This window comes from Helicoverpa zea, chromosome 7 (genome assembly GCF_022581195.2).
Source record: "Helicoverpa zea isolate HzStark_Cry1AcR chromosome 7, ilHelZeax1.1, whole genome shotgun sequence".
In the NCBI taxonomy this organism is placed as follows: Eukaryota; Metazoa; Arthropoda; class Insecta; order Lepidoptera; family Noctuidae; genus Helicoverpa; species Helicoverpa zea.
Genome location: NC_061458.1, coordinates 1,438,350 through 1,462,838, shown reverse-complemented (window position 1 = coordinate 1,462,838; position 24,489 = coordinate 1,438,350). Strand labels below are relative to the sequence as shown.

At 36.2% G+C, this 24,489-nt stretch overlaps 2 protein-coding genes, 1 long non-coding RNA gene and 1 pseudogene across 5 annotated transcripts in view; 2 read left to right on the top strand and 2 right to left on the bottom strand.

Moving 5' to 3' along the window:
- The window catches only part of LOC124631877 (protein GDAP2 homolog), a 119,941-nt gene that overhangs the window by 36,985 nt on the left and 58,467 nt on the right, over positions 1 to 24,489 (bottom strand). For both annotated transcript variants that reach the window (XM_047166513.1, XM_047166512.1), the window contains exons 2-7: positions 23,765 to 23,933; positions 23,011 to 23,153; positions 21,821 to 21,953; positions 20,274 to 20,383; positions 19,507 to 19,731; positions 3,506 to 3,659 (exon numbers count right to left, since the gene is read on the bottom strand). In XM_047166513.1, the coding sequence (XP_047022469.1) occupies positions 3,506 to 3,659; positions 19,507 to 19,731; positions 20,274 to 20,383; positions 21,821 to 21,953; positions 23,011 to 23,153; positions 23,765 to 23,919 (920 nt within the window). In that variant the 5' untranslated portion in view covers positions 23,920 to 23,933. The remainder of the gene's footprint in view (positions 1 to 3,505; positions 3,660 to 19,506; positions 19,732 to 20,273; positions 20,384 to 21,820; positions 21,954 to 23,010; positions 23,154 to 23,764; positions 23,934 to 24,489) is intronic.
- Positions 6,684 to 7,752, top strand: LOC124631879. The gene is made up of 2 exons (XR_006984552.1): positions 6,684 to 6,819; positions 7,513 to 7,752. It is a non-coding gene; the product is annotated as an uncharacterized LOC124631879 (long non-coding RNA).
- On the top strand, positions 12,440 to 13,937 carry LOC124631878 (annotated as a pseudogene).
- On the bottom strand, positions 14,075 to 16,771 carry LOC124631875. 2 transcript variants are annotated; one of them, XM_047166510.1, is made up of 4 exons: positions 16,361 to 16,771; positions 15,933 to 16,188; positions 15,449 to 15,553; positions 14,075 to 15,318 (listed from the first exon to the last, which is right to left on the bottom strand). In XM_047166510.1, the coding sequence occupies exons 1-4, from the start codon at positions 16,544 to 16,546 to the stop codon at positions 14,087 to 14,089; spliced, it is 1,779 nt and encodes a 592-aa protein (XP_047022466.1). In that variant the 5' UTR covers positions 16,547 to 16,771; the 3' UTR covers positions 14,075 to 14,086. The 2 variants fall into 2 exon arrangements, with proteins under 2 accessions (XP_047022466.1, XP_047022467.1); XM_047166511.1 differs by having other exon boundaries at positions 15,933 to 16,082; positions 16,361 to 16,497.

The following is a 24,489-nucleotide window of genomic DNA, read 5'->3' as shown; positions in this document are numbered from 1 at the left end:
AGAAGTTCATGTATTTTTTGTGTGTACTGTACCAACTAATTATTGAATCGAGATGCTTACTAGATCTATATTGCTAGCTATTCTCTGGGGGTTTCATCTGCAGGGGGGTTGCACCGAGGTAAACACTTCCTGCACATGGATAAACCTAGATTGAAAATGCCGATTTTAATGAAATTCGTCCTAGAACCACCCCCCTGAAAAAGTAAGTTTCTTCTAAAAACAAAACCTAGATCGGATCATCTGTTTAAGAACCAAACTTAACACCGGGGGGTTTTTGCGCCAGGGTCAAAAAAGTATTAAGGATCTCCATAACATCTCTTTTTACTTCGGGGGAAAAAAGGAACCCACAATTTCCATAATGACAATACACACTTCCATCGATCACTTTACTTCCTGTTTTGAAACAACACCATCCCAGCTGTCACGTGTCAAACTTGACAGCTGACAGCTGATAAGGGTGGCGACACACTGCGGCTATTCTAGTAGCAAACGTCAAGATAGCATTGTTTGAACACTTTGACGTGTTTGTACTAAGCTTTAGGTGTTCAAAATTATGTAGGACAATGGTGTTTAAATGTTTAGTTAGAGGTGAATTATTTTTGGTTTTGTAGGTTGTAAATAAATGTCACGTGATTTTGGTTCGTGCCCGATTCCTATAAAATAAGATTCGTTTTGCTTACGGGTGGTAGTTGGTTAAAGATATAAGCCCCGTATGAATGGAGTTATACATACATATTACAAAGATAAGGTATTAGGCCGGTATCAGACCGACAAAAGTTTGATTGGAAGTTACTTGAAAACAAACTGTCAGCCAACTAGCAGCCGATAGCTTAGTTTGCAGTGTTTGGAGCAGGAAGAAGAATATAAGTTCAAAAATATTTTGGTCATAGACGGCCTTTTAGACAGAATTTGCTGCTTCATCAAAACAAATAAAAACACATTGATTTACTTAGCATAAACATTCTAATATCTATCGATACAAAGTGCGTGACTTTTGAATTGAAATAAAATTATGTAAATACCTTGCGTTTTGCACTTATTTATTTAGCACATCAATGTCTCAGGACCATAAGGTTTTATAGTCTTTGCTCAGGAGATAAGGTTAAAAAAAATATGTCCGTGATAGATAGCTCATTTATCGGGGCAGTTCAATCAAAACGAGAGTGTAACCCCGGAGAACAGTTAGCAAAAACATTCCAGCTGCAATCTCCATTCCTAAGTATGTATATATTGACAATATAAACGTCTACTAAAGCCTTATACTAATGTACTCTATGCATTTTCTCTATAACAATCCCATGATATCCAAGGCTATCCCCTTGGTAGCTAGTAAATAAGATAAAATCAAAGACTACCATTGTTACGACAGGATCTAGGTCAAAAACATAAAACGTATGCTAATTAAGGTTTTGTTTAGCTTATCAAAAATCTAGATATTTTTATAAGTCATTGTTTATCATTGTCACGCTAGGCAGAAGGGCAGGTTTTATTACTTCTGGTTATCTAAAAAATTATCTGCTTAGTTAAGTCATAATTGAAACTTAGTTTGTATGAACTTACCTATCTAAGAGATATTTAATTTTTTAAACGTATTTATACCAAGTTTTTAAACTTGTGGTGGCGAAATAAATATCTGAAATTATAATTATACATGATGCATACAAATTGTATGCCTCAAATACATTTTTTTAAATGAAGTAGGTAAGATAGCATGTTAAAATCAAAACATTACATGCAGGTGCGCTTTGAAGGACAAATTAAAATGTCTTATACATAAGCAAGTGATTGCATTATTGTCTCGCATAGGGTCGCTGCATATGCTGAGCGAGGGCCATTTCGCGTGATCGTGACGCATATTTTCCTTTTCCCATTCTCTTTTTTTTTTCGTTTTCATTCCTGTTTTGTTTTATTTTTGTGAGCTTTTATATGTATTCGTTTTTGTGTGTGCGTCACGAACGCGAATAAACGTTTTGATTTGATTTGATTTGATTTGATTGTATCAGCCACATTTAAATTATATGTACCTAAATAAAACTTCTCGACGCACACGGATATAAAGTAGCCTATAGCTTTCCTCGATAAATGGAACAACAATGAAAGAATTTTCCGAATCAGTCCTGCTTCTGTTTTGTTTTTGACAACCACATTCTTCAGCTTCATAATATTAGTATAGAACTATAGGTCATCCTCGTGCTAAATCCTTCTTCGTGATCACCATGTTATTGTCAACTTATTGTAAGTATACTATTCAATAAACATTCAATTGCAATATTGACGCGATAAGAACAAGAATAAAATACGTCAATAGTTGTTTTGATGTTTATTGTATTGCATCTATTCTAAAGGTTCATGTAGTTACATTGTCTGTAAGGATAGTTAACTTAGAGCGCAATGTATTTTTTTTTATTTATTATGAAGTCAATCAATCAATCAAATCATTCATTTAATTTAGGCCTTTACAAGCACTTATGAACGCCAAAAATTATAAATAAGTTTGATTCTAGTTGCCCATTCCAAACGTAGCTTCCTATGGAGAAGAACGGGCAAGAAACTCCATGGTAGGTACTCTTATTAAAACATAATAGGTATAAAGTCAGATAAAAACTACATTACCTATCCTATAGTTCTTTCTTCTGAACTTATCGATTACAATTTATTTTTCATAAATTTACGTAAATAACTACAACAAGCTTTAAATATGGAACTACCTACTCACACCTGCAGTGGAAATAGCGTTAAGCTAGGTCATAAACTTCACCGTTTCGTCTCAAAATACATCAGTTAGTCATACTTTGATAATACACTAGAACAAAGCACGTGGGTATCTATTACTATATAGAAATAGTTTCGTAGAATATTTTAAGCTTCTTCAAATATGGTTGTTACTCATTGTTGTTGTTCAGTGGGTGGATTGACGCAAACTATTGTGTGTATCAAAACTGCTACAAGTGATACATTATTACTTACTACTTCATAAAAACAATATGTTCTTTGAAAGCTCGTTTTCAGGTAAATAACATTGCTATGAAATGATGGGATTCTACCAAAATTGGTAGGCGCTTGTCGGGTGAGTAAGGCTGCAGTTTAGAAAATTCGCACGCAATTTGTTACTGTTTGCTAGTACGAGTAGACCGGAAGAAACATTTGTGTGCATCACAGTGGTGGAATATCGCCTAAAGACTTACCTTGATTGTTGAAGATGCAGAATCTTCTTCGTAGTACAAAATAAAAACTTCGAAACCTCAGTTTTTCTTGTTGTTTAAAATATAAAAACTATTTAAAGTACCTACTTAGTAATAACCCTCGCAATATCTGGTTTCTATTTATTTATAAACTTTTTGTTTTCGTATATAGACGATAAAATCAATTTTTACCCTCTACTAATTGCAATTTTGCATCTAATACGATATTCATGCTTCTCCATTATGATGGATATTATTACGGTTCACAACACACCGATGACATCAACTGCAATATTCCTATATCTAGGAGTCTAGGTACTCACTGGTCATGGTTGTCGATGCGCGGTCTCCTCTCGTACGGCTGCCTCGCGTTGTTGGGCGCGAGCAGGCGCTGCGTGTCAGGTGCGCATGCGCGGGCGAACGCTGCAGCTGCCTCGACTGCTGCCTCCTCGTCGTATGTTGATGTATCATCTTCAGCTGTTGAAATGATTCAGTTGTTAATATAGGTGATACGCTACCACCGGTATTAAGTAATTCTTTCAAATAATTCATATATACTCGGAATAAGGGGATGTTTGCCAAGACACCCGTAAAATATTTGTGGCAGTTTGGAATTGAAGGGGGGGATGAAAGGTCAAGCTTTTTTGGGCTTTATTCATCAACTTCCATTCATTTTCTAAGACAGATATAACGTCATGTACGAGGTAGGTCACTACACGTTCTGTTGTGATGTATAAATCGATAAATGTAGGCGGGGACCGTCCCTAATATTTACTATATTAACACGTAAAAATCTGCAATGCGCAAATGTAGTGCGATAAGGATCTGTTATTACAACTTCCATGGGCTTAAATTAATGATAACGAATTTTATTAAGATAAAACTAGCGTTTGTTAGTTTTAGTCAATTAAGGTTGCCAGTGAATAAGAGTCTTTATCTACCTTTGTATAAGGTCGTATCTGTAATGAATTGTAGTTTCTTTCAGTTGTAATGCAACACCGATTCTTTCGCAGGTCAAGTATTTTTTAAAGACCCAAGACCTAAGTATTTTTGTAAATAAGCATATCATGTAGTGATACTTAGGTCTAAAGTTAGTCGCGTTGACTTGACAGTTCAGTTCCAATCAAAATACTATCCTAAACTTACGATCGTATTCAAACGCTTCGTTGTACATCCTTATCTTTGACAGTTTCCGAACATAACCATAGACAATTCAATATGGCGTCTTGGCGGGAAACTGCTGTCACTATTGAGCACTGTTTTCACTTATAGTTTTGATCTTATAGTTATTACAGTTTCAATTTTGTTTTTCATATTTGATGTTGCTAATTGCCGACGAATTTTATAGCCGAACATAATGTAAATTTTTTGTTCGAATAAGTTTTAAAAATGTCATATTTATATCATCTCTAAAGGAGAATGGCAGATTTCGTACCGCATATTTTTGTCGTTGTTTAGTTATAGAATTTGTACTAATTATTAAGGCAACTAAGTCATTTATTTTCATGTCAGTGTAGTATTTTTAGAACTCCGGATTAATTAATTATACCAATTAAAAGATTCAAGTAATTAAACGTAATATAATCTTAAACTAAACGCTACTAAACGTAGTTCTGTTTTTAGAAGTTGCCATTTGTAAAATATCACGAGGCTCGAAATGATAAATAATTATTTAAACATAGAAATAACAGTAAATATAATTAACCAATTACATATTATACCTTAAAATGAATAATTATTGCATACTATCTTAATAATTAACAATTTAATTATATAAATTATTTTCACCATCAATGTTTTTATTTTGTATTGGTAATTATTTTATTCTATTCTATTCTATTTTTGCTTCTGGCAAACGATGCCGTCGATGTCGACGTCGACGATTCTGCCACTGACAAGTGATATGAGAAGCAAGTAGGTATATTAAAAAATAATAATAATAATTAAAAAAAAAAAAATTATAGTGAACTTTAAGAAAAATGCGTTCTTTCACTGATTGTGGAACTTGTCGAGTTAGTAAGACGGCACTGAAACAAACACATAAATAAAAATTGATAAATTGTTAGTACACAAAAAAAACATATATACATTAAAATATTGCCACAACCACATAGACAGTGACCAAAATTGGTCAAAGTCTACACTTTAATATTATTTTGGAGGATGTAAATTAATAGGGTATGGAACAGTTCTGGAGAGGAATGTGTTAAAAGGGAAGGGAAGTTAATTGGTACAGGAATCTTTAATTCAATGAGGCGGTTGTATAGGTCGAAGGATGGGGTGTTTATGGAGCAGTTGAAAAAGATGTGCTCCATTTTTGACGCCATCACGTACAATATTAGCGATATTGTGGTTCACCAGGAACATGCCAAAAGTAACTGGGTGTAATGTGGTACCCGCATTAGGCTGAGACTCCAAGCGTGAGACATGGACGATGAACGGAGCTTTATCAGTGGCAGAGTATCTACTGCGACCAATTTGGTTTCTCTGCTGTTTAGTCGGTACATGGTTCGACGCATTATTATCATCACCAGAACGTTTCCTACCGTTCTGCTGAGGGGAGGATTGGTATTCAGAATGGGACGGGATCTGGGACTCCGCGATGCTGCAAGCAACATCTGCGAATTGGGAAAGTGGATAGTTGGGAGATGGCGGAGCAAAAGAGATGTCAGGTGGATCAGGGTCTGGCGGTTTATTGCGATCCATATCTAGTTAAAAACTTACTTGACTAGACGGAAAACGTTCACACACAAAAACGAACACAAGGACAACACACAAAAACGAAAACAAGTCACAAAAAGTCACTTAAACGCTCAAAATAAACAAAAATCCTAGACACACGTGCTACCAGAAACACTCTGTGGCGAGAATCCCCAATTATTTTATTGACAGGTAACGGATATCTTTCAGAGTCTAGTCTCTGTCTGTCAGTGTCTGTTCAGGGGCCCGATTCTCCTAAATTAATAATGTCAAAATCGAATAGAAATCGAATCGCAATATGATCGCAATAGCAGTTTTGACCATATCTGGCATTCTGCTACTAATAAAAGACCAATCGTATTCGATTGACATTTGATTGGTGTGCGATTGGTCTGCTATTTTGGTAATTTTGGTCTATACGGTAGTTTGCTGTACAATCATTTTGCAATCGTAAATCATTTGCAGACAAAATGATTCATTATTGAATGACAGAAAAGGATAAAAACGTTTATTTCAAAGAAAAAATTAGCGGAATGCCACATACGCTTCAATCGTAATCGAGTCGGGATCGGATCTCAGTCGAATCGAGTCGAACGTCAATCGAATGTTGCTTAAGTAAAATTAGGAGAATCGGGCCCCAGTTCTTTGCTGTTGTTTTGGATTGTGGTTTGTTACTGCATCTGAGCAATTTAAGCAAATTATCTGGTCATTTTTACGTTGAGTCGAGGAACTGCTCCTTCGTACTCTATCTGTTGATAGTACTTTCGCGAAAGGACGCCTTATTACTTGTGTTGTGTGTGTGTGTACGTGCTTTAAAATGACGAGTTTGCAATGCATCAATTGCAACGTTCGCTTGTCGCGAATACGAAGGCACGCTTTATCCGATGAGAGTGAAGATATCGTCAATACTATTCGGCTGTGGACATATCCTAGAGATGTAAGTAGTTTTCAAATAACATTTTGCGTACGAGTGTGCCAGTTACGAAGTGAGAACTTTTACGTGTTAAAAAGTAGACTCACCATATAAACTACACGATTTCATACTAAAATAATATGAATGTACCTAAAACTAATCTTAACATTATTTGAAAAAATATATTAAATAATATATTTATAGTAATTAGCTTATAAACATGTGTCATGCAGAAGGCAACTACTTTTACTTTGACAACACTTCGCCCTGTGACTGAGCAATTGGACTGCTGCGCTGTGTGCCGCTGGTTCGATCCCCGCACGGAACAAATATTTGAATGATCTGCAAGTAGTTGTTCTGGGTCTGGGTATTTCTGCACATGAGTTTTTATGTTTGTAAACGTACCCACGACACAGGAGAAATTCCTAGTGTGGGGCAAACTTTTTTTTATACTATTATATGTTGCTAAATCTGGGACAGCCATGATATTGGCTTTACTAACAACAAATGGATACTGGTTCCATTGTACCTTTGCCCTTCTCTACTCCAGTGAGCAATAAACCTATTCACTCATATTAACACAACATAGATATTTTTGGTAAAGGTTTTCTCAAAGGTGAAAACCAATCATTGTATGTCAAGAACTATTCTATCGCTTGGTCATGATGGGCGCAATTTATGTCTTAACTTAGTGTTTAATTTTTATTTCATTTACAGATGTCATCCATGAATGAAGTCTGTGGAGTTTGCTGGGGCCAAGCTCGAGATTTGAGCTTCAATGTTCCAGAAGGACCAGAAGAAAGACCCCAACATATTGTGTTGCCCAATATAAGAAGAGCGGCTGAAACAGCAAGACATTGCATTTTCCAAGGGTGCATGGAACTGCCAAATAATACTAAGAATAGATTAAATAATTATAAGAACAATAAAATAGACGTATATTCCTACAAAAACAAAGTTGTTTTATTATACCACACTCGAAACCCGCGAACTTGACCATTATCAAACTGTTGCAGTCCCCTGCTGGAGAGGTATCTCCTAAATGCACTCTACTGAGTGGGTACGATCCTTATCTATCTATCTATCTACCTATTTGCCTAATTGTACGTACCTACCTAAAACACACCCAAGATTAAGAGACAAGCTAGGTAGAACATTTATTTTATCATTACTATAACAATGTTTATGTACCTAGCTAAAACCACTTTTAGTTATCGGCATGGCTCGCATGACCTTCACCTGCGCAGAAGCGATTTACTGCCTTATTGCCTTATGCGTACGGGTGCGCAAAGCAATCCCCACTCTTCCGCCGAGAGCCCAATATCCGTGCCGGTAACTATACATGGGTACACTGTAGTGTAGTACATAACCTTAAAAAACAAAACTGGTTATAACTTTTAATTCCCAAGTTCTAAAAATCTAAGAATTTACAAAGGGCTTGTCTATCATATTACCCACCAATTATAACCCATAACAATGTTTATGTACCTAGCTAAAACAACTTACATGGGTATACTGTGGTACATAACCTTAAAAAACAAAACTGGTTATAACTTTTACTTCCCAAGTTCTAAAAATCTAAGAATTTACAAAGGGTTTGTCTATCATATTACCCATCAATTAAAACAAAAAAACCGGCCAAGTGCGAGTCGGACTCGTGCACGAAGGGTTCCGTAAATTACAGTTAAATCAACCTATCTCAAAAACTATAAGAGATACTTTGATCAAACCAAAAATCGTTGAAAGAGTTAATTAGCATGCATCACCTCTATTTTTTTTAGAATTTTATACCCCGTAGTTATAAAAATAGAGGGGGGGGGACATACTTTTTACGACTTTGAGAGCTGATATCTCAAAAACCGTTCACTTTAAGAAAAATGTTTTTTAGAAAACTTTATATCATTTTAAAAGACCTTTCCATTGATACCCCACACGGGTATGTACATCGAAAAAAAAAATTTCATCCCTCAGTTACATGTATGGGGGGCCCCACCCCCAATTCTTTTTTTTACTATTTAGTGTCATATTTTTGTAGCGGTTCATACAACACATATTCCCATCAAATTTCATCACTGTAGTACTTATAGTTTCCGAGTAAATCGGCTGTGACAGACGGACAGACGGACAGACGGACAGACGGACATGACGAAACTATAAGGGTTCCGTTTTTGCCATTTTGGCTACGGAACCCTAAAAATATCCCAGAACACGAAATTTTATTAGCGGTACGAAAGTCCCATACAAGCCTGCCATTCGCCTTTAAAAAATTAAGTGTTTTTTTTGTTATAAATTTAGCACGAAAAGATAACGGAATTATTTTCACGTCACCATTGGACACTAGATTTTTTAATAACAGGGAGGATGACAGCCATTTCAGATGTTATTTCTTTCACACAGTTTTTATCACTTCACACACTCGGACACTTTTCATGTCGGTTAAAAATATCATATCGCACGCCCAGAACAACACTGCACTAAGTCAAAATAGCTTATTTTTCAGAATTGACGAAAAAGTGTTATCTCACTTTACGTCGCAGTTTTTGTGAATGTCTTGCACATTATCTGTGAAGAATCCTATGGGTGTCAGGATTATACAGTGCAGTAAATTCTAAATGCGTTAATTAACCAAAATAATGCCTTTTTTTACTTACTTCACTGTTTTGGACTGACAGAATGAAATGAAAAAGTATTATTTCGAGTTATGTCTTTTTTACTGATTAATTATGAAATAATGCACTATTATTCTACAGTTTTTGTGTAAAGATTCAATGAACAATAAAGGCATATTTGTTTTGTTTTCAGGAAAAGATCTATTAAAAATGAAATAAAACACGAAATTTTAACAAAATCAGTAGGTATATATTTTAAACATAAACCATTACTTGTTACATGTAATACTTAAATAAAAAACAACAGAACAATCTTCTCATAATCATTAAACAAAAAAAAGGCAAATTTCGCTGAAATAATCATATAAAATATTAAAACAAGACAGTAATTATCAATAAACTCTTTGCCTCTCTAAATTACCCAACTGCCAAAACTGTTTAAAAATGTCTTGTCGTACCAACTTGTCTCTTTTAGTCTTGCATTTCTACTATGCTCGGTGTTTCTCTACGTGATCGAATCCGAAATGAGGAGATCCGTAGACGAACTAAAGTCACCGATATAGCCCACCGGATTAGCAAGTTGAAGTGGCAATGGGCTGGCCATATTGCTCGCAGAGCGGATGGCCGATGGGGTCGAAAAGTGCTGGAGTGGAGACCACGGACTAGCAAGCGCAGCGTAGGACGTCCATCAACAAGGTGGACAGACGACCTTATAAAGGTCGCCGGAAGACGTTGGATGCAGGTCGCCTCCAACAGGTATCTGTGGAGATCTAAGGGAGAGGCCTATGTTCAGCAGTGGACGTCCTATGGCTGAGATGATGATGATGATGATGATTTCAACTTGCATTTGTCACCACAAGGTCTATAAAATCTTCTTCATTTGCTATGTTCAGATAAAAAAGAAGCAGGTACCTCCCTATCGTGTACTTCATCGACTGATGCCGCCACCGCTGACGTAGGTACCAGCAGTCGATTCTGAACACGATTTATTTTCGGTTTCTTTTTCCCCGCTGCCTTGTTGAATAGAAGATGTGGTTTCTTCTGTAGTTACTTCCATTGCCTTCTTCAATAATAAAAGACATCGGCCCTTCATTATCTCATCATCAACCTATCGCAGTCCACTGCTGGACATAGGCCTCTCCAAGTGCACGCCACTGAGATCGATTTTTGGCTTCTCGCATCCAGCTCCTGCCAGCCGTCTTGCGCAAGTCATCACTCCACCGTGCCTGAGAACGTCCTACACTACGTTTGCCGAGGCGTGGTCTCCACTCTAGGACTCGTTTACCCCAACGGTTATCGGTTCTTCGGCTAATATGGCCAGCCCACTGCCACTTCAGCTTGCTGATTCGGTGGGCTATGTCGATGACCTTGGTTCTCTGACGGATTACCTCATTTCTGATGCGATCCCTAAAAGAAATGCCGAGCATAGCTCTTTCCATAGCCCACTGAGCGACTTTAAACTTGTGGACCAGCCGTACCATCAGTGTCCACGTTTCGGCTCCGTAAGTCATGATGTTAGAACTCGACGTAGCTTCCCAAATGCAGCCCAACCCAACTGAATTCTCCTATTCACCTCGTCAAAGTCGTCGTTCCTTCATTATCTGCGAAATAACAATGACAATTTAGATTTATTCAACAACAGTGCATTATTTCGAAAAAAGTATTTTATCAAGTTGTAAATATGGTACAAAACAAATTAGAATTATATTACTTTTAAATTATTATATAAGTAACAAGTCTGCGTATATAAAATATTTATTATGATTTGTTTAACAAAATTAGGTCATCATTTAAATCTACCATCAATACTGCATTATTTCACTGATTTTCACTTTTTACGAACAATACTGAACCATTTTCGAATAATACAAAAAAATTAACATACCTTCATCACCAACAGGGTATTATTTCGAAATAGTGTCAAACACGTTGTATAAACACAGTCACCAATACTGAATTAAAACGAAATAACTCGGAGTAGTTTTAGCACTACATTCAACAACACCTCACTATCACAAATTAATTTACTGTTGCGTCGAGAACCTGCGTGCTGTTCCCTAGGCGGACAAGTTGCAACAGGAAATAGTTTTGTGTTCGCGGTATGATTCTGGCAACGCGTCGGCACCAATAAAGAGTTAGCACGCCACCTCTTAAGTATTTTTGTAAATATAAATATGCCTGTCTTCGTGGGATATGCAGCAAATTTTTGGCTATTCAAATACATAGATAACTCTGTTTTGCGATTTTTCGACATAATACAGTGTTGTTCTGGGTGTGCGATATATACGAACACATTAAAAAACAGTTTCACTATAAACCACGTTTTACTTCTTTTATAAGTATGTGTAAGATTCACTATCTTGTCTCACGGTAGAGTGTAACTTTATCGAGATGAACAGTGAAAATGAGCCGAAATTGTCGCATAGACATACATAACTATGCAGATAGGCATACTGTGTATAGAATATGCAAAGTTTAGAGTGCTCGCTAGCCACTTTAAGCAGATTCTCTTTTCTCATAGGCGATGATGCATTGGCTTCGTTTTAACAGAAATCTGCGTGTGTGTCAATAGCTCGCATAGTTTTATTTAGAAATTGTTTGTTTTGTCGAGGATAATACGGATGAATGATTTAAAGCTTTATTTAAAGAAGTACATCTTTTTACTGCAATCTTTAACCAAAGTAATTTGACATTAAGATAACCCTTTTTTCTTATATATTCTATATATTATATATTTAATTCCAGTGCAGTAGCTAGGCCAAGAACATTATATCAGCTTGTGTATAGAGAATAGGGTAGATGACAGTAAGAAAATATTTGGAAAATTTATGTTTTTTATGGTAGCTAAATATCTAAAAATCTTAAAATTTAATTAAATTGAATAAATAAATCACGATTATTTAATATTTTTAAACTTTAAAATTCCTAAAATACAGTCCTCAGTCACGTGACAACGAACGCCAATGAGAGCGCGTGACGTCGTATGTTGCAATACAAAACAACTTGACATTAGCTTGACATATTCATTATCATTACGGTCGTAATAATATTGTGGTTTTTATTTGTTTCTCTTACTTTCTTTCGTTTTTCTTACTTAATTATACTATACTAATACTAGAAACTGTTGGTAACGACAATGGAAGCAGGGTTTTTAAAAGCGACTAGCAGTAACTTGCCCAAAGTCGATGTTATTATGTTGGGTGCGTTTTTCGCAAATAATACCAATTTTTGCTCTGCCGAATTCCGGAATACCAAAACTTCATTGTAAGTATTTAACAGTACAGCAATATAATAAAACTTTTAACCATTCAACAAAAGTTACAATATAAATATGTAAATTAATTTTGTTTATAGGTTATGTATGTGTATTCTCATGTAAGAAACACTTCTCATAATTTCTTTTTCAGATCATCTCGTGCATCATACGGGGATGATGCAATTAGCTACGTGCAATTAAAACGTGACGGAAAACTTTGCACCATAAAATGTAAAATATGTCCAGAGCATAAAGTGCGCTCCAAACTATACACAGTGACATTAGTTATTGACGAAGAAGAGGACTTGATTTGTTCCTTAGAGTGCCATGACTGCGTAGCTTCCCATGGCGGTTGCAAGCATGCCATAGCGTTTGTCATGTGGATTCATCGCAGGAGTGAAGAGCCATCATGCACGTCCACTGAGTGTTATTGGAAAAAGTCGAAACTGTCACAAGTTGGTACCAGTCTTAAATGCATAACTGCAAAAGAAATGTCCAAGGGCTGTCCTAGTTTGTCATCGAATTCGAGTGTGCTTGCAAAGTATTTACACGAAGCAAGTAAAAGAAAAATTGAGGACTGTGAATTATTAAAATATCAGCCCAACTCAAACCTTTCTGATACAGCATTAGTTTCAATGCATCAATTTGTGTTTAAATTTAAAGAAAAATGTTCTGAAATATTTATTCAAAATGTTAATATACCAGATATTACTATCAGAAAAGTTGAAAAAGAAACTAGAAATCAATACAAAAGCAGACTATGGTATGAACTGCGGTATGGCCGAATAACCGCATCTAGAGCTTTCGAAGTAAGTCGCTGTAAGACCCCAGATGGCACATTAATATCAACAATTATGGGTGGACAGATACCAGACACCAGCAATGAGAAGAGGAAGGATTTTAGAAGACTCGGTGAGGCAAATTTTGCAACGAAAGTTAAAGAAAACAATTAGAACGTGTGGGCTAATATTGAACTCAAAATATCCTATGATCGCTGGATCACCAGATGGTATCTGTGAAGAATACATAATAGAAATTAAGTGCCCTACAAGTGCAAAAACTTTTATGAATTATATAAAAGATGGGAAAACTACTGAAAGATTATTATCAAATCCAAATTCAGATGTACTTGGCTGATTTAAAAAAGTGCATATTTTGTGTAGCTGATCCTAAATTTAGTGAAAACAAGAAAATTGAAATGTTATATGTTGATTATGATGAAAAATTTGTTGTAAATATTATAGAAACCAATTTGGTTCCATTTTGGCAAAACAATGTATATCCATTATTATATCAAAGTATAAACAACTCCTAACTAGGTTTTGTTTATACTTTGATATAATAATGGATATACTAGGTTTAATATTCATGTTACTTTTTGTATAAAAATAATTATAATAAATAAAACAAGGCATCATTTGAAGTTTTATTTAATTAGAGAATCTTGCAAATTAATTAAAGCACATGCTATAGTAATAATATCATCTAATATTTTTACATGATTTGTATTGACACATGCATGTGGTCTTAACATATTAAATTCTCTCAAACGCCGTATCACATGTTCCACATGTATTCTTAAACTAGCAATTTGTTTCGTTTGCTTAGCCTCAACCTTACTTAGTTTTCCACCCGATTGTACACTTGGAGGTCTAACTAATTGAACCCTAGACTTTAATAAAAACTGTTCAATGTGTTTGAACCCTCTGTCTGCCATTACAACCATTCCTTTTTCTAAAGTATTTACAAAATCACACGATTCTACCAAGCATGTATCCGTTGTTCTGCCCCCAAATCCTTGCGATATGTAGTTCACTAATCCATTTGGAGTGCAAGATATTAAATATTTAATTGTATTGGCTTTTTTATATTCAGACCAAGTTAATGCTTGGTTGACTGACTTAGATGGCTTTTGCACCTCAATTTCTAAACAGTCAATAATGCAGCTAACGTTATAATATTTATGCCTAAATGCCATGGGCAGGGTTTTTCTATTTAATTCTTTATCTATGTTCACAATGAATGGACGCAACACACTTGCTAATGTAAGCACATGTTTAAAAAAAATTTTGGTAACATTCGATGGTGTCATTGCAAAGTCATCAGCTAGTTCTTGATTTTTAGTGTCTAAGCGAATTTTTTTCAAACATAACATCAAATTTTCTATTGAAATATTGGTTTCTTTACTTATTATGTCCAATAAAAAGTAACTGCTTTTGGGTATTCCAATGTAAAACCTAGGTTTATTTTTAATTTTATTAATTATATTTTGTACAGCTTCAATTGATTTTTTCTCCTGTTTAACTGTTTCGCTGCCGCCTGAAGTAGATTTTGTAGACGGTGAAGATTCTGAATGAGTCACAGTTGACTTACATAAAGAAAAATCACTATCTGAGTTATCTTCTTCCCATAACAACTTCTTTGATATTCCAGATCCAGATGGTCGTGATAGTTTAGGTTGTACATGTTCAACTTTAAATGGAGATGTAGAAACATTTTTGCTATATCTGAATGGTGAAGGTGGTGAAGCTGCCTGGTCCACTGATTTCTTTTGTGTTTGAGTAGCTTTGCTTCTGTATTTCTTTGTCAGCAATACTTGTACACATTTATTTGCTGTTTTTTTAGGTTCTTGTAAAATTCCTCCGATCATGTGTGAATCTGAAAAAAATAATAGTGGTTCCATATAAATATTTATTGAAATATACATCATAAATATAGTATTAAAAAATGATGTACTACTATTGTAAATATTAAAATAGTCAGCTAATGAGTTGGTACATGAGAATACCTGAATTTGTAACAGAAGATTCTCCTTGAACTGAACTAGTGCTGGCAATGCTGCTCTCAACTGTTTTATTTAAGCAATCTTCTGTTTTTCTAGTTTTTTGTAAATCTGAAAAGAAATAGATGATGAAAATGGATTTATTCCAGATAAATTTAATAGTTAAACACTTATTGTTTTAGAGGTTTTTATTTATTTATTTAATTTCATGAACATTTGTACAGAGGCAGACTTATACCTAAAGATTATCTACTAGTCAACCTTCAGGTGATTTGGAGACGTTGGGTAGGTGCATATTTAAATTGTGAGATTGCACACACTTTAAAAATAAATATAGGTATATAAATTAAGTACTTTAAATAATCTCAATATCAATTATTTATGCTTATATTGAACCTTATAAGATAGATCAAAATAATGTACTACAGTGCTGTACAACATACACATTAAAAATGTCTGTAAATAAGTTGGTAACAGAACATGAATTTACCTTCATTAATAACTGGAGATTTTTCTTGAATTGGAGTAGTTTTGGCAATGCTGCTGTCTGTTTTATTTAAGCACTCTGCTATTATAGTCATCCTTTGTCTTTTTAGAGCACATGGTCGTTCCAAACTACTGCTTGCTCGTTTTCTTCTATCTGGTTGACAATCAAATTTACTAGGTAAAATATCTGGTTTCATCCGAACTTGCGATACAAATCCCATGACATGATATTCCATGTAATTTTCCATATCATTTGGCAACTGTAATTTAAAGTCTTAATTAAAGTTTTTGTTAGAAATACTCATTCGTATTCTAACCTAAAAATCCAAGTTGCATTCAACGGAAAAAAACTATCTTTTTTAGATATTACTTATTATTATTACGTTAATATATTTAACGAACATTACTTATAGCAAAAAAGTTAAAACTTACATCGAAATGATCCTCACAAAAGTACATTTTTGAATCCAAAGCCACATTCACGTCGCGTCTTGCAAGTTGTAGCCACTTTCGCCTTTGTTCATTTCTAGGCACATGTATAAATAGTTTTTCAGGTGTTTTAATAGTCGAGCTTTCGCACTGAGGCACTATACAATATTTGTAAAACTTGTGATCCATTTTATTGCTTTAATTATAAGAACGCTTCATCCACCAAAAACAAACAGCACTGTGTTTTGCAACGTATGACGTCACACGATTCGCCATGACAGTTTGAGGCGTTTTGGTGGTCATATGTCAAAAAGTTCATAAAAATACAAAATAAAATATGTTTCAGTTTGTATTTTACTGAAATATTAATATTTCAGTTACATTTGGCCATAGGGCGCGCTATGAGTAAGTTTTTAAAAATTATTCAACTACCCTATTATTGAGTGTCCAAACCATTATAAATGCAACTTAGTAAGAATATTTATTTGCTAAAATGTGCATCATCAGCATATAATGTGTATTGCAAAATGATAGATTGCTATCAAATAAATTAACGTCTGTCTAAAATAAATGACATATAGGTAGTAGGCACAAAAGTAATAAAAACAAAGAATCGCGTTATCTCAAGATAGCAACATTTGTTCTACATAAATCAAATTACTCACATATTTTTGGCTAATTAGTGTCATCCAAAAAGCCGAGATTTGACCAAAATTACATCGTCGCGGTCGAGTCGATATGTGAACATGCACAAAGGTTGTAATTTTGCGAACTTTTCTAGAGCAAATATATCAAAATTAACAATAACAACGCACACTCATTCGTGGTGTGTATGTGTGTGTCACAGTGGCGCATAGTGTCGTCGCATATCGGTAGATGATGGCTTCGAAAAGTTCAAAACTGTATTACCTGAAGTTATGCGATGACGGTACAATGTTTCGGGCGTAGATGTGACTGGAATGAATCCTACATTTTTAAGTCAAATTGCAATGCGAAAGAACTAACATTTAGTCTTGATCAGAACAAAACAACTACGTCTCCTTTTTTCCCTAGGTAATTGTAAATACGACAGCATACATAAGGTTCAGAGTGTATACTCATTTTACAATTACCTAAATAAATATGGCAGACCACTCTTTCCCTTTGGGAACCATACCTGGTAAGAGACCTGGTAAGAGACTTACGTACCTGGTACCTCTTACCAGGTACGTTTTGAATGCTAGTTGCCGATTGTAACTGCCTATGCAGTGACAGCCTTAAATCAGTTGCAGCTGCATGACTGATTTGCACGCATTACATGAAACCGTTTTGGATCAAAGCCCCAACAGAATTGTTCTCATGTCAATGGTTTTTTTCATGCAGTCGAGGCACGTGCAATCGACAGTTGCAATCGGTAACTAGGATTCAAAAAGTACACACGTGATGGTCATGAGAGCATTTTCCGAAGAGTTTCCATCCATCCCACGACTCACTCCCGTTCCAGTTATCCCAGGTCTATACACACTCTTCTCGATCCTGCTTAACATTACACCCGTCGTCACAGTCCTACTAAGATCTTTCTTTAAAAATATTGAAAACTACCCACCAGTAGGCCGCGCCTTAAGCTCCAAATTCACTTTACTCTCAATTTCCATTGTCACAATCACTTTGAAATTCTTTCACAAAACACGGAACAACGTTATTGTCGATGATCGATATTACTGAATGCGTCAATACGCCGATAACCCATTTATATGTGTACTTTATCTTAGATAAGCTGGCTGTACTAATAGCCATATAGGTGTTCCATCCTCACCTTTATACTGCAGACTAAAATGAATCTTAACTCTTCTGCTCAAAGTTGAGATTTGCGTGCGGAAATTAGTGAAGTTATGTGATTGAAAGCAATTAAGTTCCGATTTGGTTCAGATATTGTTTTTAAGTACTTAAGGGATATTATAATGGTGTTTTTGCGTAGTACTTTAATTATGTGTTTTTGGATAAATCATGGATTATCTGAAATCATCGTGATGCGCAATCGTTGTGTCAATAATGTCATGTTTACACATAGATGAGTCATCTTCGATTAGTGAAGCGCAACACGTTGACATAATGTGACGTTATGATGAAATTCGGAAGTACTGCATTTCCAGAAAATGCTATCAGGAACTATAGTTCGGCCATTCAGAGAATGCGTTCCTGACACGTCGCGATTGAACTGACGACGTAACTTTGCAATGGCGTTGCAGTTACGATAAAAATATTTTTGCTGGTTGTTTACCGTTTTAACAATTGAGGAGCATTAAAACAACATTATTATATCAATAATCAATGAATGTAGTTACGTCGTCAGTTCAATCGCGACGTGTCAGGAACGCATTCTCTGAATGGCCGAACTATAATTCTTAAAAATAATGCGTCATTTTAGTTCGTTAGATCTTTTGACTGCTGTGTGTCTGTGTTGGTCTCTGTGGCACCGTAATTCAATGATCAATAAAATTGATATGGATTCAGCTTACGTTAAAAGATGACTTTTCAGCGGTGGTTCTTAGATATATTTTATTTTGATTTGTTTTGATGATTTGATTATTAATACGGTGTCCGAGGTGTAGGTGTGTCATGTATTTTCCAATGTAGGTCCCATTTTTATCAGCACATTGTTTTGCTTAACATATTATTCAGTTTATCATATTAATTATTATGAATCAATGTAGGTGAAACGTAGTAGATAATAAGGATATGTTTTCGAGTAATCGGCCTTTTGTCAGAAAATAGAATACCAATAAACTTCCACAGAATAATCAGTTTTCCAGAACAGAAAAACAATAAGTTTTGCCTAAAGAAGAGTCTATTCATAATATTTGTCAGGTATTTTATGAACATTGATTTAAATAAACATTTGTACGGCCCTCAAAGAGCTGATGTTCCAACAAAAGGCCGAGCTATAGAGCATAAATATTGGAAAATCTATCATAAAATTGGGTTTGGAAATAGATGGCGCGTGTTTGTGGTCAAGAGTACTTATTTGACAAGCCAGTGCTCGTTTGCCAACAAGCAAGGCCCATCGCACAAATGTCGAATGTACCTACCGCAAATCGAACTCTGCAATCTTGCATGATAACCATTGTGACAATCGAAGTAGAACACATTTCTGTAGTCTTTCAACATACCAGTATCAGAGTTGTGCGAGTGCGGGTTATGTATAATCCTGATGCGGCGGTCATGCAGCGCCGGCTCGTCAGGCAGGCGCCAGCGCGCCGCGTCCGCCTCGCGCGCCGACCGCGGGAAGTACAGCGGCGCCAGAGCACATAGCAGTGCCACGTCCGGAGCGCAGGAGGACGCCAGGATCACTAGCGAGGGTGTGCGCTGCTGCTCTAGGTGGCGGCGGATCGTGCCTGGGGGTATAAGGAATGAAATTACAAAGAGGACCACGAAAGACTCGCACTGATGAACCCTGTTCCGGAGAAGAATTAATCAAAGTTCAAGCTGGCTTAGCTCACCAGTGGATGCCTGGATGGATAGCAAATATGTTTATAGATGAACACGAAATTCTCTGTGTCCGTTCACTCAGAATCTAGTGAGTCTGACCACTAATGTTACGGTGGCGTACCGTTTTCAGGCTTCTAGTATATAGCTTCATGCAATGATAAACACCTGATAGATTGAAAGCCTCAAGCCGTTGGGATCCTACCTATCCGGATATTATAATGACAGTTGAACTAAGGTTATACGTATTATATCATCATCATCATCTCAGCCATAGGACGTCCACTGCTGAACATAGGCCTCCCCCTTTGATCTCCACAGATACCTGTTGGAAGATACGTATTATATACATATATATTTTTTTTTAGCCATTGCTTACCCAGTGCTGGGCAAAGGCCTCCCCCATAGGCTTATGTAAAGTATTATTATAAGAGGGTTCATGACTACTTACGCAGCGCGACGTGCGCGGCGAGGTCGGGCGGGAACTGCGCGTGCGGCGCGCTGATGAGGCACAGCGCGAGGGAACGCGCGCCGATCTCACTCGCTTTGCACAACACGTTTCTGTAAACACAAAACATACACCAGTTAGTTAATACTACAGTAGATAATAAAGAAAAACTTACGCAAGAAGGGAAAGGGATTTTTAAAATTATAAAACAAATGGAAATCTTTTGTGCTAGGTTATAACTGCTAGTGGGTCGGAACTGTTTAATAGGCATGATGACAAATTTTTAAATTCCTTTGTATGATGTAGGTATATGTCTATTTTATATGAAAAATCATTAATTTTAAGAAAATGCGAAGTTTTCTTATCAAATAATTGCATTTTTCTCTGTCCACTTTGAATCCGACGCGAAAACGCTTGTCAGTGTCATGTCGTCACTTGTGACGTCACAACTGAAATTACAAGACGCAATTGTAAACAACGCTCGTGCAATAATTAAGTTTTTTGTGTTATTAAATATGAATTCGAAAGGGCATAGGTGTTGTGGGGTCCCCCAGTATAAGAACACATCCAAAACAACTCCTGATGAGTTATTTGTGTACGTTCCTCACAATAAAAAAATACGAAACAAGTGGCTTAAACTTGCAAGGCGAGATTCAAAAGCAATATTGCCCAGGGTACAACTTTATTTTTGTGAAGATCACTTTGATGTAAGTTATTACATAGTTCTCTAGATTCTAGCATAGTTTATAATGTAAATAACTATTTCGAGGTTAGGTTTCATCTCTCATTGTTTTTTAATTAAACTAGTATACTTACATGGAAGTTTTAACATTTCTAAATTCAGCTGAACAAAAATCTTTATTTGATGCCAAAAACTTTCCCAGCATTATGATATCAATTCTAGGCAAATTACCGCTGTTTGCCTTGATAAATCCGGGCTCCATAACTCGTGTTATAAACAATTAATTAATTAAAAACAAAGATCGCAGTGGAAGTTCACAATAACGAAATGTGGCGTTCGCGCGCTTTCGCGCGAGTTGTTTTGAGAAATGACGTCACGAGCTCTGATTGGTGTTCAAGATATCATGGCGGATTGCCTTATTTCGTAATTTTATTTTATAAAAATACATATTAATCACATTATTAATAAAGAAAACAATGCGCGTTTTATATTCCAAGCTTCAAGTTTAATTTAATAAATATATTATTTTAATGATTTTTGATTACTGTCATCATGCCTATTCTTATTGTCAGTGGCTTCGTGATTTCAATAGCAAACGACGTTAATGTAGGTACAGCTGCTGTTGGATATAAAATGTAACAATTTGATATGAAAGGTTTACTCTACAAATACTTTGGTTCTTCTTCACGTCCACAAAAACTAAGTTCTATCTGACTTAAACAGCCAAAAGGATAGTTTGTTTGTTGAACCATTTCTTGTTCCCATCAATAACAAAGGGAGTGGTGAAGGGCGGTCGTTTTGGAGAAATTGAAAAAAGTGCTGATTGTCAGCCTACTTTGAATAAATTACTTTTATCTTTAACAATTACCTATAACAGTTATGCAGCGAAGTATCAGCGGCCGTGTGGTACTTCGCCACGTACTTGGGGCTGACGGTGTGGATGATGTGTCGGCAGCGCAGACCGAACCCGGGAGTCAGGACTACCTCGCCCGTGCGGCATTCTGGAATTAAGAAATTGAAAAAGTCAAAGATAACATCAGAGGAACAAAGGACCACTAAACCAAAGGACTAATGTCCAGTTGTTATAAAAAGAAACGATTTGGATGGTAGACAGACGGCAACGGATGGTAGATTATTATTGACATAAGTAGGATATATGTCAAAGGTTCAAGATCAGAAAGAATCGTTCCTTGTTTATTGCATCCGAATGTAGGTATAGGACGACAGTCATTGATCTAAGAGAGGCAATGGTTGGTGTTTAAATAAATAAAAAATAAATAAAATAAATAAAGTGTACAATTTTATTGTGGCAACCTCGCTTAATCGATTTTCCTTCAAAGTAGTAAATTACACCCAACCTTTTCTTAAGGTTATTCACATTTAAAACAATCGAAGGGTCGTTGTCTAAGTTTGTATTTAGGTGATGTAATCAACAGTCATTTAATATTGTATGAAAAGTTACATTGTTTTGTTAATGCTACCAATAGATGGCGCTACTAGTTACATATGAGTCAAATACTTGCGTGCTTCAAATAATTGGAAGTCTTTGTTTTAGTTTAACGGTTAAACGTTTCACAGACCTAATTAAGTATCATGCCGCATTCCAATCAAGCATAACTTAAAGACTAATCATGCAAGGACGTTAGTAATAAAATGTTGGGCTTTCAACCGACCATGAACGTTAGGACGGCTATATAGTATCTGTTTAGAACTATACCCTGAGCGTTAAGCTGGATCCAGACGTAGCGAGACATAGGCGTGCATATTGAAAAGATACATCAACACATGTTCGGGTGGAACCACCGTTCGGGGCGCATGCTTGGCAACGTCTGGATCCACCTTAAGAAGGGCTACACAATATCTGTTCATACCATATCTTAGATTTTCTAAGTATATCTTAAACACCAATGGCTGATAAAAAGATGAAGGGAAACTTGGACTATATAGTCTGAAATCACCAACCAGCATGGAGCAAGCGTGGTGATTAATGCTTAATCGTTTTTCGTGTGAGCGGAGGCCTGTGCCCAGCAGTGGGGCGATAGAAAATCTGTAACTAACCATATCCCCTAGTAATGATTTCCTCCTTGAGTTCAGGTCCTGCCACTTGCAGGATGCGCTCGTTGACAGCATTGCATTGCGTCAGGGTTTCGTCAGTGGTGTTGGTGATCGCGTCCACCTCCAGGGACGATATGTCGCCTTGCCTGGAACGTGATTAAGTGAAGATTAAGAATTCGCAGAAAGGTTTTTAATTTTGAAATAGAGAGAAGAGGAGTGCAGTACGGGGTAGTGACAATTTTATCTGGATTTTATATTTTGAAAAGTTTGGACTCTGTTGTTGAGAAATATACGCTAGACAATTTGTATTATAGCGTATAGCGCATTTGATAACAGTTTTTGCAACTGAACAACTTTGCATTTTCAACGAAAAGTTCCTGTTTTTATTGGTGTTATATCCTGGTTTATTTATGCTTTGCTAAGCCTTGCTAATCTTAGGTCTAATAGAAACGTTCCAAAAGCGTAGAACATAATGTCTTGTGCCTATGTACTGTAAGGTTTTCAAATCACATTTTCCTACTTGCACTACATGTTTTCCACCAACTTTTCGAACTATATTACAATTTCTTTATCTTAGATCTTTTATAGAACTGCCGGGGCTGCGAGATAGTTCGAAAGAGTTACCGCGATCCTGGTACATAAAGGGCTCAGGGAAATTTTAGTCAGTGACAGTCTGACACTCCCTCACGCTGCATCCATAGCAGGAGAAGATTATTTGATGATTTCCCACAAAGAAAATATCTTTTTAAAAACTCACCATATCGCAAACCGGCTATTAATATGATCATCGTGCAGGAACACGGGGTGCGTGTGAGCGGGCGCGTTGTCGTAGTCAGCCTGGTGCGCGGGCGCCGAGTGCGACCACCGCGGCACGCCGGCGCACGACACGCCGCCCGCACCTGGCGCGCGCATCACGCACACCGCCTCTGGAAATAGGGAAAGAGGAGATATTTAATAGAAGAATTTAATGGAAAAAATTATAGTAAACTTTTGAATTGTAGATAAAACTTTATTAGCAAGATATGTTTTCTGATCGTCATTATAATGATATCATTAAGAAACACTTGAACCACCTAACACTAGCATAAATATTAAAGTCTGAAGTCCTTGAGCATATTTACAAATATCGCTAGAAGTTGGGCTATCATTTTGCTGTCTATCTGTAAAATTTGCCTAAGAAAGGACATGATGGGTTTCAGTCAGTAAGAGTCTAACACTTCCTCACGCTGCTAACCCACACCAGGACAGGTTATTCGATGGTTTCCCATAGGAAAAAGACTAACGTTTAGCAGCTTAATTATTCTTGATAATTTATCATCGGATTATAAGAAAAGGACGGCGTGTCCTCTGAGTACCTTAGTTACAAAACACTTTTACCCATAAAACAGAGCATAGCCAAGCAATTACTCTGTCAGCTGAGTGATGAAGCGCTAACGGCTTTTACAGAAACGTAGTTAAACGTACACTATTTTAAGAACTCTA

Excerpts from the sequence above, each read along its gene's own strand:
- LOC124631875 (XM_047166510.1), bottom strand. The coding sequence starts at position 16,546 with ATGGATCACAAGTTTTACAAATATTGTATAGTGCCTCAGTGCGAAAGC. Across the intron at positions 16,189-16,360 it reads TTTGTGAGGATCATTTCGAT|TTGCCAAATGATATGGAAAA; the intron begins GTAAGTTTTAAC and ends TTTAAATTACAG. Across the intron at positions 15,554-15,932 it reads ATCTCCAGTTATTAATGAAG|ATTTACAAAAAACTAGAAAA; the intron begins GTAAATTCATGT and ends ATTTCTTTTCAG.